At 33.2% G+C, this 17,337-nt stretch overlaps 1 protein-coding gene and 1 non-coding gene across 2 annotated transcripts; both read left to right on the forward strand.

Moving 5' to 3' along the window:
* The first annotated feature begins 13,450 nt into the window (after window positions 1-13,450).
* On the forward strand, window positions 13,451-13,522 carry Trnac-gca (transfer RNA cysteine (anticodon GCA)). Its single transcript has one exon. It is a non-coding gene; the product is annotated as a tRNA-Cys (tRNA).
* A 445-nt stretch (window positions 13,523-13,967) lies between these two features.
* On the forward strand, window positions 13,968-16,707 carry Yif1 (Yip1d-interacting factor 1). The gene is made up of 4 exons (XM_076781857.1): window positions 13,968-14,197; window positions 14,547-14,629; window positions 14,707-15,039; window positions 15,574-16,707. The coding sequence occupies exons 1-4, from the start codon at window positions 14,167-14,169 to the stop codon at window positions 16,102-16,104; spliced, it is 978 nt and encodes a 325-aa protein (XP_076637972.1). The 5' UTR covers window positions 13,968-14,166; the 3' UTR covers window positions 16,105-16,707.
* Window positions 16,708-17,337: the final 630 nt, after the last annotated feature.

Consider the following 17,337-nt stretch of genomic DNA (forward strand, 5'->3'; position numbering starts at 1 on the left):
ATTGCCTTTCACTTATCACAGAGAAACTGGTTTCCATGCAAAGTTACTGGTATCGAGACGATTACAAATTAACATTTTCGCGGTTCAACCTAATATTCCGCGTCGTAAATAATGCTGAGTTTCTTACTGATTAGACTACAGAACTAAATTACAGTTTTTTTTTTATGGATGGATCAAAATGATAATGAAGGAATTTTTAGAGTTCAGTTAGCATAAGTTAAAGAATAATTCAACGGATGTCACAGTAAACAAGCACTAGTACAGAATCAGAAAAACTAGATTTGTATTATTTGTTTGTAACATGTATTCATTCAGTAAATACCCTATTAGCTTTAATTAATGTTACAATTTTAATTAGAACAACTAGGAATACATCTATAGAATAATAGAGTAATAGACTAATAGTATAGAGAAAACTATTTAATCACGAACTGCATTTACTCAATAAATTTATTATTTATTTTTAAAATTTCAGTTTCTATAATCTAATCATGTTTTCTAGTTTAGAATTATGATAATCAGATTAGTATGACAGTATTAGTATCAAATCTAAAATCATACATATGTATATTTCATTTAGTGACATTGAAACCATAGCCTTTACCATTATCTTTAAATATAATCAATGTATTATTTAGAACACTCCATTGATCTATATTAAATGAACAATGAATAATATGTATATAATGAAAAGATTAATATTTTATTTGAAACAATTTCATTTGACTTTCAAGTAACAATCGATTGGTACGTCATGTATTACATATTACAATACTTATAGACGAACACACCATTCGTGTCGAAAAATAAACTAAATATCAATTTATCATTTTTCATTTAATTTACACGAACTTATACAAAGGTAATTAATTCTTGTTAATTAACGTACAAAAACTAATACTCATGGTCTTAACTTATTTAATCGTACGATTTCTAATGAGATCCTAAGACCTAATCCAGACCTAATTGCTTGAATTTTCATAATTAATTTATGTCCAATAGAAAGTCTAATAAAATTGCTTTAAATAAACACATCGATCTATACGCATTAAAACAATGTTCCATTATCTTTATATAAAATAAAATTAATATCTTGTAACTATATTTATATATATTTATATTTATTTGTAACTATATTATCTTGTACAAGATATTAATTTTATTTCATATAAAAATAATGGAACATTGTTTTATTGTGTATAGATCGATGTGATTATTCAAAGCAATTTTATTAGATTTTCCATAGGACATAAATTAATTATGAAAATTCAAGCAATTAGGTCTGGATTAGGTCTTAGGATTAGAAATTGTATGATAAAATAAGTTAAGACTATAAGTATTAGTTTTTGTACGTTAACTAACAAGAATCAATTAATGTGTTGTGAATTAATAAATTGTAACAGATTCAACATTTTTAACAGAAATATTGTATATAACATAAACCACATAAAAACAAACGTCTAAATATACGATGATAAATCTATAATGCAATAAACTTTACTATTATGGAGAAGCCACAGAAACAAGTGCATCAAAAAGTTGGGTGTTCAGGCGCGAGTATGTGCCCGGAAAATAGAGCGATATGAATCGATTGATTTTCAAGGGAAAAGAAGTTTGATAAGAAATTAGCAACGGACAGCTGAGCACGCTACTGACACAGTAGCACTAAACGTTATTGCTTCCAGGCGGCTGTCGACGTATGTCCTTGAGGTTACCTGCGAAATAGTGTTTCGATTCGAGTGTACTATCATGGAAAGTGAGAAACGCGATGGAATCATCGATATATCCGCCATTACGATCTCGACGGTAGAACCAAACGATAAAGAGGAAACTATTACTGAAGCATTTCTATTTCGGTTATCATCCCAGATAATTAATTTCAATTATTGTCACGAAATGGAAAACATTCGTGTGTGTGTGTCATCGAGGCAATTTTCTCTGCAATTCGAACGGTGTTACTATCGTTCTTAAACAGCGGTGTCTACGTTCTTAGGCTGTTTCCCGTCACGTGTCACGCTATCGTGGAACCAGACTTCAACTCTGTAATGTGTGTAACAGTACGTGAGAATCGATAGTGGTTTTAAAGTTACGGATCTATCTGTTCAGAAAATTCTGCGTTACACCGTCGCGATTCTTACGCCGGGGTCCCTCGAGCGAAAAGAACACGCGAAACTGTTCGTCGGCGGTTAAAAATTACGCTTGAAAGTGTACGGAAATTGTCACACGCATGTTAGAGAGGGTGTGCATTCTTAACGACGTATCGACCGTAGAGGTCTCGTGACGAAATAATTATCGTCACGACTGCGCTTTTTTATGCAACTGTAGGTAATACACACCAAGGATACGAAAGAATAAATCGATCTTCACATCCGTATTTCGTCGTTTCAGATTTTTATGCAACCAATTTTCTGAAGTTAACACTGATATTGTAGATCAAAGTGAGATAGAAATATTATTATAAGGAATTATAGATGTAACCTCAACAAACGTAATAAGTTGAATGCATAATGAAATGGTGACAGTGGCCAACGTTTGCTAGCTCGCAAAGTCACGTATACGTGACAGCGGCCGTCAAAGTGTTAAGAACGATAGCTCGTAACATGGTTATTAAACACGTAAAGTTTTAATTGGGAAGATGAAAGCAATCTGAAAAGATGAGAACGTTAATGTTCCTTTCGAGCTAGTTACGCAACGAGCGATTTAACGACCCTATCGTGAAAAGTTTAATGAGTACCCGCAAGGGACATTCGTCGCGATCGAGATTTGCAGAAACCCGTATGGGGCAGGAATGCAGTGTCGTTTACATCGATTGAAAGATTCCAGGGGCCGATAAGAAGTGCAATCTACACTCGAAGAATGTTACGCCTCAGGGACTGAATCGGGAGTAGCCGACCCTAACAAAGTGGCGCACGTTTAATGATATATATACACACGTACAACGAACCCACGTGCACGTGTTGCCCGTAACGCGGCGATGACTGAAAATCGTTATTTCGTTGATTCACCGTGCCGCACGTCGATCGTTATTGCTCCGTTAATAATTCGCGTAGGCCTTCGCTCTTCGTGATGGCGCGTCGTTAATATTTAATGATAACATCTCCGGTTTCATGTAAGATTACGTGACGCCGTGCAGCAACGCTCGATTCATTGTGTCTATTGGTCACCGAATCGATGATCTACGATTACCGATCGCCAGCAAAGCACGGGAACAATCGTTGGGTACGCACAGTCTGATAGCAGAAGGCGCGTTTATCCCTTCGATGAAGTGCTAGCAATTTGTTTGCACCAAATGAATGGAAAATGAAAATTGTCGTGCACTATTTTCGGTTCTGAAGTAAATCGAGCATCTCCCCGGATAAGTGTCTACGCGATTGATCGGTGAGAGCGGTGTCTGCTTTTTATTTTACGATAACGCGTGCAGCAGATTCTCAGAGGAAAACGTTTATTCTTAGCGAGTGAAGTGGGAGAAATGAATGTACGATAATAAAATAAACTTTATGTAATTGAGCTTGACAATATACTTCTTCTGAAAGAAGTGTCGACCTCGTATTACGTTTATACTCGTAAATGAATCTTGCTACGAAGTATTTTCAGAGATGCAACGTGAACAGCCTCTCTATTAACATTAGAACGGTGCACTTAAAATGGCTAAATAAGACGATGTAACATCGAAGATGCTGCGTTGTTCGTAAACAATTCGTTGGAACTCTGACACAAAAGGTAGGAGAAGGAGAATAAAAAAGAAATTCGAAAAGTGCTTTAAGATATATTTATCTTGTTATTGGCTCAGTGTGCTCGAAAGCGAAAGCAAGGGATCACTGCCTTTTACTGCAAGCATTACACGTGCGTTTCTAATTCTAAATACAAATTATTTCATTTTGATCGTGTAATTACCAAGTAAAGGGTTGCTTAATTAATGTGATTCTTACTTTCTAAAAAATTGTACCATCAGCGTTTGCCTTTTTCCCATTTCGAGGTGTGTGCAATCTTCGAATATGTTTATGACACTGAGTAACGTTTCGTCCACGAGGTTTGTTCGTTTTGACGATTGTGAAGCGCACCACGCGAGGGTGGGACGCGCACTGGCAACCCTCTGATGCCGCTACCAGTTAATGTAAGGGTTGCTTAGTTACGTCTCAGTGACGTATCAACACAGACAAGGTATACGAGTAGGCCTTACACCTTATGAGCTTCCGTGGCCCAATCTGACTGCCATACCGACCTAAAAATCAAGAAGTGATTTTAGCGTCCTCTTCTCATGGATGGCGGTCAGTTGAGAAACTCACTGAATTAGTGTGATAGGCAAACAGACTATGTAGTTGTATGTAAATGCATATGAGTTGAGAAGTACGAATTATTCGCGATTCTTTGAATTAAAGTTGTAAATAATTTCCACATAATCATCGAAGTGAATAACGTTAACAAATTCAAAAATCTTGTCATCTGCTTCTATAAATCGACAAAAGTGTGAGTTATGTTTAATTTGTACATTATATCGCTATCCATCGATACGATTCTAAAGTCAAGGTATTTACGTTGTTTAGTAAGTCCTCGTTTGTTTGTTTTGTATCCGCGGTTTCTACCTGAGGCATCCCTCGGGTTCGTAATACAAGTTTCGCGAGACATCGGTGGTTCCCCCGCCCCGCCACCTAATTCGCGAGCGTTATCGGGCACAGCCGAAGGGCCATCATTCGTACTTTGAAAATAAACGTAACAGGACGTGTCAAGACGTGTCGGCGTTTCACGACCGAGGTGCGTAATTCTAACCTGTTGATCTTTCCATTATTACTACTCGCGTTTTAATTACGATCTCTTGCAATACGGTTTCGATTTAATCGTTACTTAATTATAATAATCGTTTATGTACTTTAATGGATCTTTATTTCGTTTCTGTTACAGTCTCTTACTGGAGCTCGAAATCAAGAAATTCCTTTTCGAAATATAAGAAATAATAACCAACGAAGTACGTATTTCTAACCTTTTGATATTTCCTCATTATTATCAATTATTGTTTAATTATGATTTAATTTGTATTTTAGTTCTGTTGCAGTCTCTGATTCGAAATTCGACGCCATGGAAGGCTTTATTGGCGCGTAGACAACACCATGATAGATGGCAGACAACTCGACTTTCAAAGGGAATATTGGTAACGTTTAAACAATTATAACAAAAATTAACGGGCATATTAATATTTATATATTTTTATTTCTTTATTAAATTGTTGTTGTTAAATGAAATACGGAAATCGTTAACAAACTTTTTATCCACTTGGATATATATCGAAATGGCGTCGGTAGATATCAACGATAAATTGGAATAATTTATATTTAACTGTATTCTGATCGCGATTGAATATTTCTGAGTGTTATTGATTTCATTGATTGTTTATATTTCTTTCTCTGTGAATTGTCATAATTGGAATTTGCATTCATATTTCGATGCAAGTTTAAGAAACCGTGGAAGCTGCATAGTTGGAATATGCTATTTAAGCATAAATAACCAACGAACTTTAATTTTTGAAAATTTCGGAATATTTATAAAAATTACGGGATATTGTAACATTCGATAAAATAAACATCATGCTTACAACTCTAACTATGAAAATTAGTGATGTAATATTTACAAATTAAATCAATTTACTTGTAATTATTTTCGTGGCTATTTTATCGTTGAAATTGCGCATTGTTCGAGGATATTTCGCCTTCGTGGCATTAACCTTTTACGTGACAAACTATGTATACAACAGTACTGAGTAAAGCAGTGTTTCTGTCGACGTACTTGAGTAAGAAGAAAATAAGAAAACCAGTAGGCAAAGCACAGGTGTGCTTGTTGTATTTCTTGTCTCCTGTCCCTTTCTTTTCAGCTATTTTCTTTCCAGGAAATTTGTTGGCCGCGCGCAATGCGGCCGGTAGATTCAGTGATTGTGCGTAGCAACAAGTTTGTTTCTCAGGGCAAAGTGACCCCAAGTACGTTGTCGTTTACGGTGTTAGGCAAACGCGAGAATAGAAGCAGTGTTTCTTACACAATATTAAATTACTTTCAGAGCATCGTGGCTCTTCTTGTTTTATGAACCGCGAGAATAGAATCATTTGTTCGCCGATATGAATCCTCGGTCGCGGTAATCTAATTTAATATCTAATAAACTTGATTATCTTTTTAATTTGAAATCAAAATTCTCCGTTACCGTGGTTAGAGTCAGTGCATCACTGAAGAGGATTATTGGGCGGTGCTCCACGAGCAAACAATGTAAGTATAAATTTATACTTTGAAATTTATTAATTAAAAATCTGTGTAGTTTTAACAATAGATTCTAATTGTTTTCTTACAGTTTTCTTACAGTCTCTGAACGTGATCCTGAAAACCAGCAGACGTATCCAGAAGGCTATCGGGCGGTGGACCACGAGTGAACAACGTAAGTATAAATTTATACTTCGAAATCTGTTAATTACAAATCTCTATAATTTTAACAGATTCTAATTGATTTCTTGCATTCTTTTTACAGTCTCTAAACCTGATCCTGGTATCCAGCAGACGTATCCAGAGGGCTATCGGGCGGTGGACCACGAACGAACAACGTAAGTATAAAATACTTTGAAATTTGTTAATTAAAAATCTCTATAATTTTAACAATAGATTTTAATTGTTTTCTTGCCTTCTTCTTACAGTTTCTGGATCTGAACCTAACCAGCAGGACCATGCTGACTGATGGAGGACTTGGATGATTTCCAGTCATCACTGGTAAGTCACATGTTTGTGTTCCTCTGGTCCCCAACCATGTTGTAGGATGAAAGATCCGAATCAACACGGGTGACCAGTTGTATACTTAGTATTTTTGACGAGTTTAGTGACCGCGGGTATTTTCAATACCCGTGAGTAGTAACATCAATTGTTATATTTATTTAGTGCAGGCTAAGGATTTCTTGTGCACCGCGTTTTTTAAATATGTTAAATATACATCAAATGAATATTTTCAACCTGTTGACTGGTTAATGAAAATAGGACAATTCCAATGGGAAATATTAAATTTCTTCGCTTATGATTATCTTCATCATAAAATGATGATTCTCATAATAGTAATATCTTGTAATATAATAAATTCTTATATATGAAATATATATTATTGAATATTGATTGTTTTCGTCATTATTATAAAGTATGATGGATTTCACGCACAAGAAAACATTTCGCGACTGGTAGATTCTCGAGTCATGGTAACAAGCATTGTATATCATTTTTATCTTCCTAAAAAATTTACGTTGACGACAGAATCTACCGATGATAGTTAACTTGAATTAATAATTCAATAAATTTTCAAAGTAATATATTTTATTATAGAATCTTGATCGAAGTTTTTCCTATTAAATAATTAAATTTCAATTAGAATGATTTTCTTTGAGAATAACATTTTTTAATATTAACGAATTTTATTATTGATATATTCTATGAAACAAATCGAGTAATTTCACTTAAGAATTAAATGAGAAATACCGTTTAGTTTATTAATCATTTTTTCTAGTCAGGATTTTCAGATTAATTTTTCCGTGTTCGTTGCCTGAACTCATTCACGTGCCCAGGTGTTACTTGGGTGAGCGAAGGCAACGGGGCACGATGACTTAATTTATAACAATTCAACGATATATTGGCGACTGACATTGCTCAGTGAATCGTGCACGACGTACTGTCCACATGTGTGTGTTGTGGTTAGGTTGTGCAAGTGCGTCGTTTCAAAAGTTTATTACAATTTACAAAGAGAATTTTTTAACACTATCAATCAATCATAATAATATTAAACTTCTAAATGTTTTCTAGTTATTATTTACTTGATAATTGTTCATATTGCATATACAACAATAATATTACAAAATACTCGATGAATTAGCTTCTCAATTTTATATAATCATACATAAAGTATATTTTAGTAAAGACTATATTAGATATATTAAAATGTTTTACATAAATAATAGAAGTACGCAATGGGCACTAGCCTTTGTCAGTCCACTGCCAAAACTGGTACGTACACAATTAGAGTGTGATTGAAGTCAGTTATGTCCGGGTGTCGGAGGAACCCCGGGGAATCCTCTCTAGTTTAGGTCGCGCCCGGACATTGAGAATGAGAACCGTGGAGTGTTTGTTTGCGAGAATGAGTTTTGCAATTTTTTAAATATAGGGTTAGGTAGGTAGGTAACTTTCTGGTGTGTGTGCTTAATCTAAGTAGGTAGGGTCAGGGCAGGGCTGTCACATTAGTTATTCGGGTAGGCGTGTTTTCGCGTGACAGTTCTGTTCCTGTAGTTACGATTTCGAGAGTAGAAATCTTGCTGATTCAAACGGTGTATGCTGTTTGTTTTAGCTTTATTTTCGACTTCTCGAATCGCGCGACTCTTAAAGTCGCTCTTTCGCGCTCGCGATCGTGATTAGGTCCCTTACGAAACGCTCGTCCCGCTCGAGATTCACCATGTATGCTCGACCAACAATTCGTATATTGTTGGAAGACTACGTATTGCACAAAATCTCGAGCCCAGTCTTAAGTAAGTTTCAGGTTTCGGCAGGACCGCCGAAGAAAGAAAAGGCTCTATATGAGCTGAAGAGGCCCTAACAAATTGTTTCAAGAGTGGGCTACAACAAATGGCTTTTCATCTTCATCTTTGGATGAGAATGGAAAGTCATTCCTGTTACTACTTTGTCACTAAACTCGTCTGTAGTTGTAGTTAGTTTGTTTTCTTGGCTGGCTGCACGTATGCATATACTCTGTACATGATTGCACCATACATGCCAGCCATCAGAGCAATTCGCGGTTAACATATACATAGAGTTGTGAATGTGCAATTATCGCGTTTGCTTGTAGAGTTGCGAACTGTTATTTTTCGCGTTGCCTTTTCAGGTTAGCGTTGCGATTAAACACGATACGCGATTGTTTTCATGCAAACCTAGGTACTGAATGTTTGCTTAAAAATAGCGTTGCGACTGATTAATAAACGCGTTGCTCGTAGAGTTGCGAATTACCATTTTTTGCGTTTGCTTTTCAGGGTAGCGTTGCGAATAATCACGATTCGCGATTGCTTTTTTACTCTTTTATATATATAATGGATGTCAACCGCGTTTGCAATTTTCATATTATAAATTAGCGTTGCGATCCTGATTTATCGTGCGATTTTTTCTTTAGCGTTGCGATATTTTCGATGCTCAAATTCTACCCTAACTGTAGTAATAGAAGTAGTTAGTTTGTGGCCAGTACATGTGAATTTACATGTACTATCACACCCTGATTAAAGTTAGCGTTACGAATAATACAATGTTCGCGTTTGCTCGTAGAGTTGCGAATAAATATTTATCGCGTTGATATGTCAGTGTTGCGACTAAACGTGATTCGCGATTGTTTTTGTGCAAACTTAGGAACCGGGCGTTTGCTTTAAAAATAGCGTTTCGAATTATTAGTAAACGCGATTGCTATTAGAGTAGCGAATTACTATTTTTCGCGTTTGCTTTTCAGGGTAGCGTTGCGAATAATTACCATTCGCGATTGCTTTTATTGCTATAAATCGCGTTTGGTATTTTTATATTATAAATTAGCGTTGCGATTGTTGATTTATCGCGTTGTTTACCCCGTAGTGTTGCGATAAATAAAATGTCTCACTTCATCCCAACATGTGCCACTCTAGTTAATAGTAGTTTGCAGTAGTTAGTTTATTTCATGCATGTGTATTTGCATCTACTACCAACGCTGCCAGCACCTGATCCAGCATTTTGAGGCAAAACGCGATTTGCATTAGCGTTGCGAAATAAATGTAATATTTCCATTAAAGATAGAGTTGCGAATATACAATAATCGTGTTTGCTTATAGAGTTACGAATTACTATTTTTCGCGTTTCCTTTTCAGGGTAGTGTTGCGAATTCCATACGCGATTGCTTTTATTGTTATTTAAGAATAGCGTTGCGAATGCACTGATCGGTTTGCTCTTAGCGTTGCAAATTACTATTTTTCGCGTTTGCTTTTCAGGGTAGTGTTGCGAACAATCACCATTTGCGGTTGCTTTTATGGTTATAAATCGCGTTTGGAATTTTTATATTATAAATTAGCGTTGCGATTTTGATATATCGTGTTTTTTATAAGTAGCGTTGCGATTTAATGCCCAAAATATGACGCTGGCCACTGCTTGAAGATCATCACGACGCAGCTATACTTAAACAAAGCCTCGAATGGCTCAACTTTCTTATTAAAATTAGTGTTGCGTATTATTTAATATAGGTGCACGCGATTTAATAAATAAAGCAACCCTGTGTGGTTAATTTTTCGAATAATAAGCACTCCTCGCGACTTTTGCATTTTATAAATTAGCGTTGCGAAAGAAAGAATGGTCCACTCACGGGTTGTTATTTGAATTTACAAGTGGACAATTTATTCTATGTGAAATATATCTTTCTTTTATATATTCGTCAATAGAAATACTGCTTGAAAGTACTGTTGTATATACATTAAATGTTTCATCCTTCATAACGTGTAAAAATTTGTAATTTTTATAAACTCATAATTTTCCTGTATTCATAAATTTTATCACAGATTTGTGATATATTTAAAAATGCTATATTTTTTATCAAATTGATCGTAGATGGAATTCACTATCAAAGTATATCACTAATTATTCATTGTTAGAGTTGTTAATTTTTACGAGATATAGTGACTTTTTCGACTGCAATATTTCTTTATAAATAGTGGATTTTTTTATAAATATTCGGAATTCTTTGCAAAAATCAAAGTTTGTCCGCGATCATTGTTTCAATCGATGAAAAATAAAATACTTGCATCAAAAGGGTATGCAAAATTGCAATTTGATATTTCATATTGAGAGTTAATTTCCGCGTAGAATCGATATCTGTATTCGTCATTGCTTCTTTTTACGAACCTAACTTAGTATTCAATACAGTAAAATATAATTATTGCAATTTTTTTCAAGTTTCTTCAACATAGTTTTCTTCATCGTGTAATATTTAAAGTACATACTCTTATAAATATTTATTGCTATATATCAAGAATGATATTTAATTCACGTATATAATAAAAAGAAAATACTTTGATTGCTCAATTTTACAATCGTCAATTTTATTTGAGAAACGAAATGGTAAATAAAATCTACGGGAACGAATAAATAAAATTTTCAATTTATTCAGTATTCATCTTAATACTGAGACGAATTTAACTTTTCATTCAACTTCGATCACGTAATATTTATGTTTCTAAATTTTATAATATCAATTTTGCAATGATCGATGAACATGAGTCTTGACAGTACATAATTGTTCCTTTTTGTGTCCACTAATACATTTTCATTTCAGCAACTGATCCTTTGAATAAGTTCTTTTTACAGAGTATATAAACATAGAAGAAGGGAATTGAAAAGGGTAAATGGAGAGACTCCATATGTTAACAGCTACTACAAGATACAAGATTCGAATTTCATTGTTCTTAGGGAAGTACCTATCTCATATAATTCTATTTATTGTCTCAATTTATGTTTCAGGAAAACATCGTGGGACTAATGAAAACACCAAGAAGAAAATATCCTCTCATGTTTCTTTATTTTATGTGAATTATATTTATTGTATATAAGTGTATGTTTTAGGAAAACATCGTGAAATTAACGAAGACACCAAGAAGAAAATATCACATTTCTTCATGTTTCTACAAATTGCGTTAGAATTAAGTGTAAATGTATATAGATTATAAGATAAATAAGCGAATTGGGGCGCCTATATTAAATAACAAATCCAAAATCCCAAATCCATATTTAAATAAAAATGATTAATATTAAGATAGATATAAGTATTCCACAAGACAAGGTTCATACGTGCAATTGCACATTACTTCGTTCTTCAGTGTCTTATTAGACACTATAGTAATACAACGTCGATTGGAGTGGAAACAATTAATATTAAATCACATATTGGTATTTTAATACCAAATGGTAGTTGGAGTTTGTACGTGCAGTTGCACATTTTTATTTCGTTTTTAGAAAACATGTCATTTCACATGTATCCACATTTTGTTAGATTGGTGGTCTGTTTATCAGAATTTTCTTCTGAGAACTATTAGTTTGCTGTTAGTTTCTATCAACGGTCGAATTTCGATCGCTTTTCTCTTAGGAGAAAATTTCCAAAGGTGTTTGTTAGGATTCCTCGCCAAAGGAGGGTGGTTGGGGCGAGGCTGGGGCGGGTCTCCATTCGCAGCAACCTCCTCGTGGTGAGACCTGGGTCATTATTATTTAGTATGTAATTAATTTTATCGCTTGTTACTGCATATTACAATCATTAATTACATAGCAAATAATATGAGCTAATGGCTGCGATCTTTTTCTAATAGTTTCGCATACGTTCTTCAGAAACTATTCCATTTGTCGTAACAATCGCAAAAATATTTCATTGTATGCGAAGTTCCCACAAAAATTCAGATACACTCGTCGAATACAGATCGATTTAGGTTTGGATCACTTTCAAATAAGTAACCGCTCTCGGTATACGTAGTTTTATTTCTTTCCGTGAATGACGTTGAAAAAGTATTAGGTAACATTTCCGTACATCGTCAAACAAATTTATTAAAAATCAAAAACGAATTTTTAAGAAAACTCGACAAGGGGGTAGGTGACTCTCGACGAAAAAAAAAATTTCAAATCGTTCTGAAAAAATTATTTTCAGTTGCAGGGGTCAATTACAATCATTTTTGGTGAATACACATACCCTCGAAATCCTACGCACTTTTGAGAAAAAAATTTGAGTAGCTGCTGAAATTTTTGGGCGAAATTGAAAAGTTTAGTATTATAATAATAAAAGTATTACAATTTAAAATAAAAAATAGAGGATTTTCGGTGTAGTTGTTAATGAGGTACATCCTTACGTATTTTAATAATCTTGAAATCGTTAAATAATCTTAATCGATTGGTTACTCCAATGAAATTAATCGATTGATGCTCAATTCTGGATCATATAGCTTTCATTCCGTTAAAAAAATACTAAAATTTATGTAATTTCATTTTCTGTTTTACTTCCTCTTGTGTTTATTTCTAAATCTGTTGGTAACGTTGCGAGTGACACACAAATGGTAATGGGGTGAAAAAATACATTGGGTGAAAGGTCTACTCGTATACCTCGTCTGAGATATCAATAGAAAAAGTATTCTATATGTAACTATTAGGTACATATTGAGTTCGTGTAAGTCGAGAATTTATAGTAGTATATAACTATAATTCTATTTATTGTTATTGTTATATGACATACTATTGTATAAGTTAAAGTATAGCATACAGAATTTAATAAACTTTGTAACTTTTAAAGAAAAAATATATACATTATATATTTTTTTGCATTTACGAAATTTATATGACAAATAATTTTATATATAAATAATAATATAAATAGTCGTGATTCCATTTAAATTAAAATTATCAAAACAGTCTGTCAATTGGGGGTATAGCTCAGTGGTAGAGCATTCGACTGCAGATCGAGAGGTCCCCGGTTCAAACCCGGGTGCCCCCTGTTTATTTTTTTTCCACACTAATAATAAATGTTAATATTAATATAAATAAAGTAATGCATAAATATATTTTTATATTGTATTGCATTATAAAAAATATTATAGCATTGTATATGTACTTCTTACTAAAATGATATGTATGTACTACTAGTATTTACTATCATTTCGTTATTATCCAACAAAATTAATCCCTTTATTTACTTTTAAAAGTGTTACATACGCTTTAATGTTATTATTACTTAAATTAATCAATATTTATGATATCAAAGGGTAAATTAATTCGATACGATTTAATTGCCAACCTAATTAATAAAATGCTTTCTAACAAAAGCTTTAAAGGTATTAACGTTTTTTAAGAGTATATGTATACATTGAGTTAAATATTAAAATCGTAAAATATGAATAAAAGACTACAATCGACTGCAGTAATGCAAGAAGTGCATTTGTTCAAGATGACAGAATCACGATGTGTTAGGAGTGGGAAATTCCGCAGTGACTGACGGGGTATGGCGACGTGTAACATGAACTGTTTCACTGTTTTCGATTTTCGCTGCCCAAATAATTAAATCTAAACCCGCAGGCAATAAATATTTCGTTATATCTAGTGTATTTTTACAAGCAGTACGGCAAATTCAATTGTACAATCATGAATTATAATCATTCAAGTGCACGTCGAGGTGAGTTTGTTGAATGTTGAATGTATGACGTTATTAGAATGTTTTTTTTCTTCTTTATATTTTGTGGTGTAGATACGTTGTTTACATTAGTTAGTATTTATAGAAAACAATAATATTTACTTATAATATTCTACAGAACGTGAGGGTCATAATAGTGTAAAGTATGGTATAGATTAATGTAGGAAGGTTAGGATTTTTAAGCGTTTTTTATTTAGTAAATGGTGACATTCATTTATACGTTACAATAGTCTCATATTTGACATTTAAGTTTTAAATTCAGTATTATTGCGCCAATTAGTCGTATAATGTTTTTTGTATAATTAATTTAAATAATAAACATTTCTAATAGGAAAACCAAAAAGGATATTAGATCCGAATGCTGGTTTAGCTACGTCATATGTGCCACAGAATCCGTATATGTACGATCAACAGGTAAAATTGAAGAAAGATAAGTAATATAAAAATACTTTATTATAGAATATTTAAGTTATACTTTTAATCTTTTAAAGCAAGTTCCTATGAACAATGGTATGGTACCTGAATATGGTTTCAATGTACCGGAACAAACCCCGCCACCATATGGATTCAATCCTTCGCCAATACCAAATTATCCACCTAGCGAAAATTATGGAGACAATTATTCACCAAAATTTACAACACAATTATTAACGCAACCAGTAATTACAAATATGGCTGTACAATATGGAAATGCTTTGGTAGGGTCTGGGAAACAGCAATTTGAAAGATTTGTGCCAATTACAGCTTTAAGATACTATTTTGCTGTCGACACGGACTATGTTTTTACAAAACTAGCCTTGTTGTTCTTCCCATTTTCTCACAAAGTAAGTATTATATAAGATGTAGCAAATTTGTGGTGCAACTGGTAAGAGAATGATTTTTTGTGTAAAATTAAAATCAATAACGTGAAATAAAATTTATACACGTAAAGCTTCATTTCCATATTAGCTTTATATATAGAATTATCATCTTGCCAGTCGTACCATCTGTTTCACCATACCCTGCGGATGCGATACTTAACCCCTTGCACTACGCTGAAATTCAGAAAAAACCGTGCCTAACCCATACGCCCGATTGATCGGAACGAGCCCCCTAATATCGGAACTTGAAACACGATATGTCGATCGATGGAATATCGATATTTACGAGTTCGACTCGTGATATTCATGTTTTGTTGAAATGTCGATTACGAGTCACACTCGAGTTATTCACGTTTGACATGAAATTGAACGAGCCTGACTCGTGATATTCAAGTTTGGCCTAAAATTTTCATCACGAGTCAGACTCGTGAAAATAGTGCAAGAGGTTAATAATCTATCTGTCTTTGAGTAGATATAAATGATTAATATTTTTAATAGGACTGGTCTCTGAAATATGAACAGGGTGTACCATTGCAACCACGTTATGAGAAAAATGCGCCTGATATGTATATACCAACAATGGCGTTTTTAACATATATAGTATTGACTGGATTAGTTTTAGGGATTTCTGAACGCTTTAATATAGAGCAATTAGGTATTGGAGCTAGTTCTGCTCTTGCATGGGGCATTATGGAACTAGTAGTGCACACTGTAACTCTCTATATAATGAATATTGAAACAAGTCTTTCAACATTCGATTTATTGTCTTATTGTAGCTACAAATACGTTGGAATTAACGCGGCTCTTCTAGGTGCATTAGTATTTCGAAAACTCGGTTATTACACGGTTTTGCTGTACTTTAGTGGATCATTAGCTTTTTTCCTTACGCGGTCGTTAAAATTGAGGGTTATACCACAGAATCATAGTTCTTATACAGCTTATGATAACAAAAGGAGACTCTATTTTATATTGTTTGTAGCAGGAATTCAGCCAATCTTCATGTGGTGGTTATCATATCACTTAATTTAATTGCTAATCACATAAAACAATTGGAAGTATGTTTTGAAAACGTATATCCATTTGATTATTCATGTATCTTATTATCATTTACGCATTTTTCTAATAAAAACATTCATTAAAAGAATTTCTACTAATTAAGCGACCCTACTGTTTGTAATATATGCTGAAAAGTGAAATGTATATTAGTTCTGTATTTATGAAAAAGAAACGTGAAAAATCATTGGTAACTGGTTTTTGAAACTAGTAAATTTTTTAACCCTTGAGTAGGTGCATGGGAGTTTGTGAAGCTTCCAATTTGTTTCTTTCTATTTAAATTATAAATAAATAACACTTTTGTCATACTTTTTTTATGTAAATAGTGCATTTAAGTTTTTTTTAAATTGAAGTAAAAAATAACCAACATTAGCGAATAATATATAATGTACTCCCGAGTTTTCTAAAAAACCCCTGTGTACTTACTTAAGGGTCAAATAAATTTGTTTGAGGGTCAGGCTTGTTTGTTTTTATTTAATGTAAACAAAATTAATTTATTAAGTTGGTGCATATGAAATATTTTCTGTAATTTCAACTTCATGATATGATGACATGAATTAAAACATGTTTAAGTTTTAATTGTTCTTTATTGTTTTCTAAAGGAAGAATTTTCCTGTAGAAATTTAAATTAAGTTTTACATTTGAAAAAGGTTTTAATAATATAAGATGTGGATCATATATTATTGAAAATTAAATAAAAAACGAGACCACTGTTTGGCAAAAATTAAGGAAAATAGATTCATAAGCAGATGTCACACAAGTTCTTGCATGATATAACAAAAATTTAGAGTTTTTCTTCTCTTAATTTTTGCCAAAAGATCTTCGTTTCTGTAAGTAGTTGAATTATTTTTGATAGTATAAATTGTTTCGAAATAAATCGATAAACACAGAATTCAAATTATAGCATCTAGAACTGATTTTGTTCCAATTGCAATGAAATTAATAGATTCGTGGTAAAAGTTTTCAATATAGGAATTTTTACATTTTTGAAGGTTAATTGCAAAAACTGACCGTTCACGTTCATCAAGTCGAAAAAACACTTTACGACAGTGGTTCTTAACCTTTTTTTTTGTACCATGTTCCTCAGAATAACGAAAATCCTGATTGTTCAAATATAACACACCAAACAGGATAATGAGAAGCTTACAAGCAACATCTGAATTCCCGAGATTTTTTTAGTTTCAATTCTAGTAAATTTTTGGTTCTAAG

This window comes from Colletes latitarsis, chromosome 14, assembly GCF_051014445.1.
Source record: "Colletes latitarsis isolate SP2378_abdomen chromosome 14, iyColLati1, whole genome shotgun sequence".
NCBI classification, from domain to species: Eukaryota; Metazoa; Arthropoda; class Insecta; order Hymenoptera; family Colletidae; genus Colletes; species Colletes latitarsis.

Coding starts and splice junctions, on each gene's coding strand:
- Yif1 (XM_076781857.1), top strand. CDS start 14,167: ATGAATTATAATCATTCAAGTGCACGTCGAG. Junction 14,198..14,546: donor TCATTCAAGTGCACGTCGAG/GTGAGTTTGTTG, acceptor CATTTCTAATAG/GAAAACCAAAAAGGATATTA. Junction 15,040..15,573: donor TCTTCCCATTTTCTCACAAA/GTAAGTATTATA, acceptor TATTTTTAATAG/GACTGGTCTCTGAAATATGA.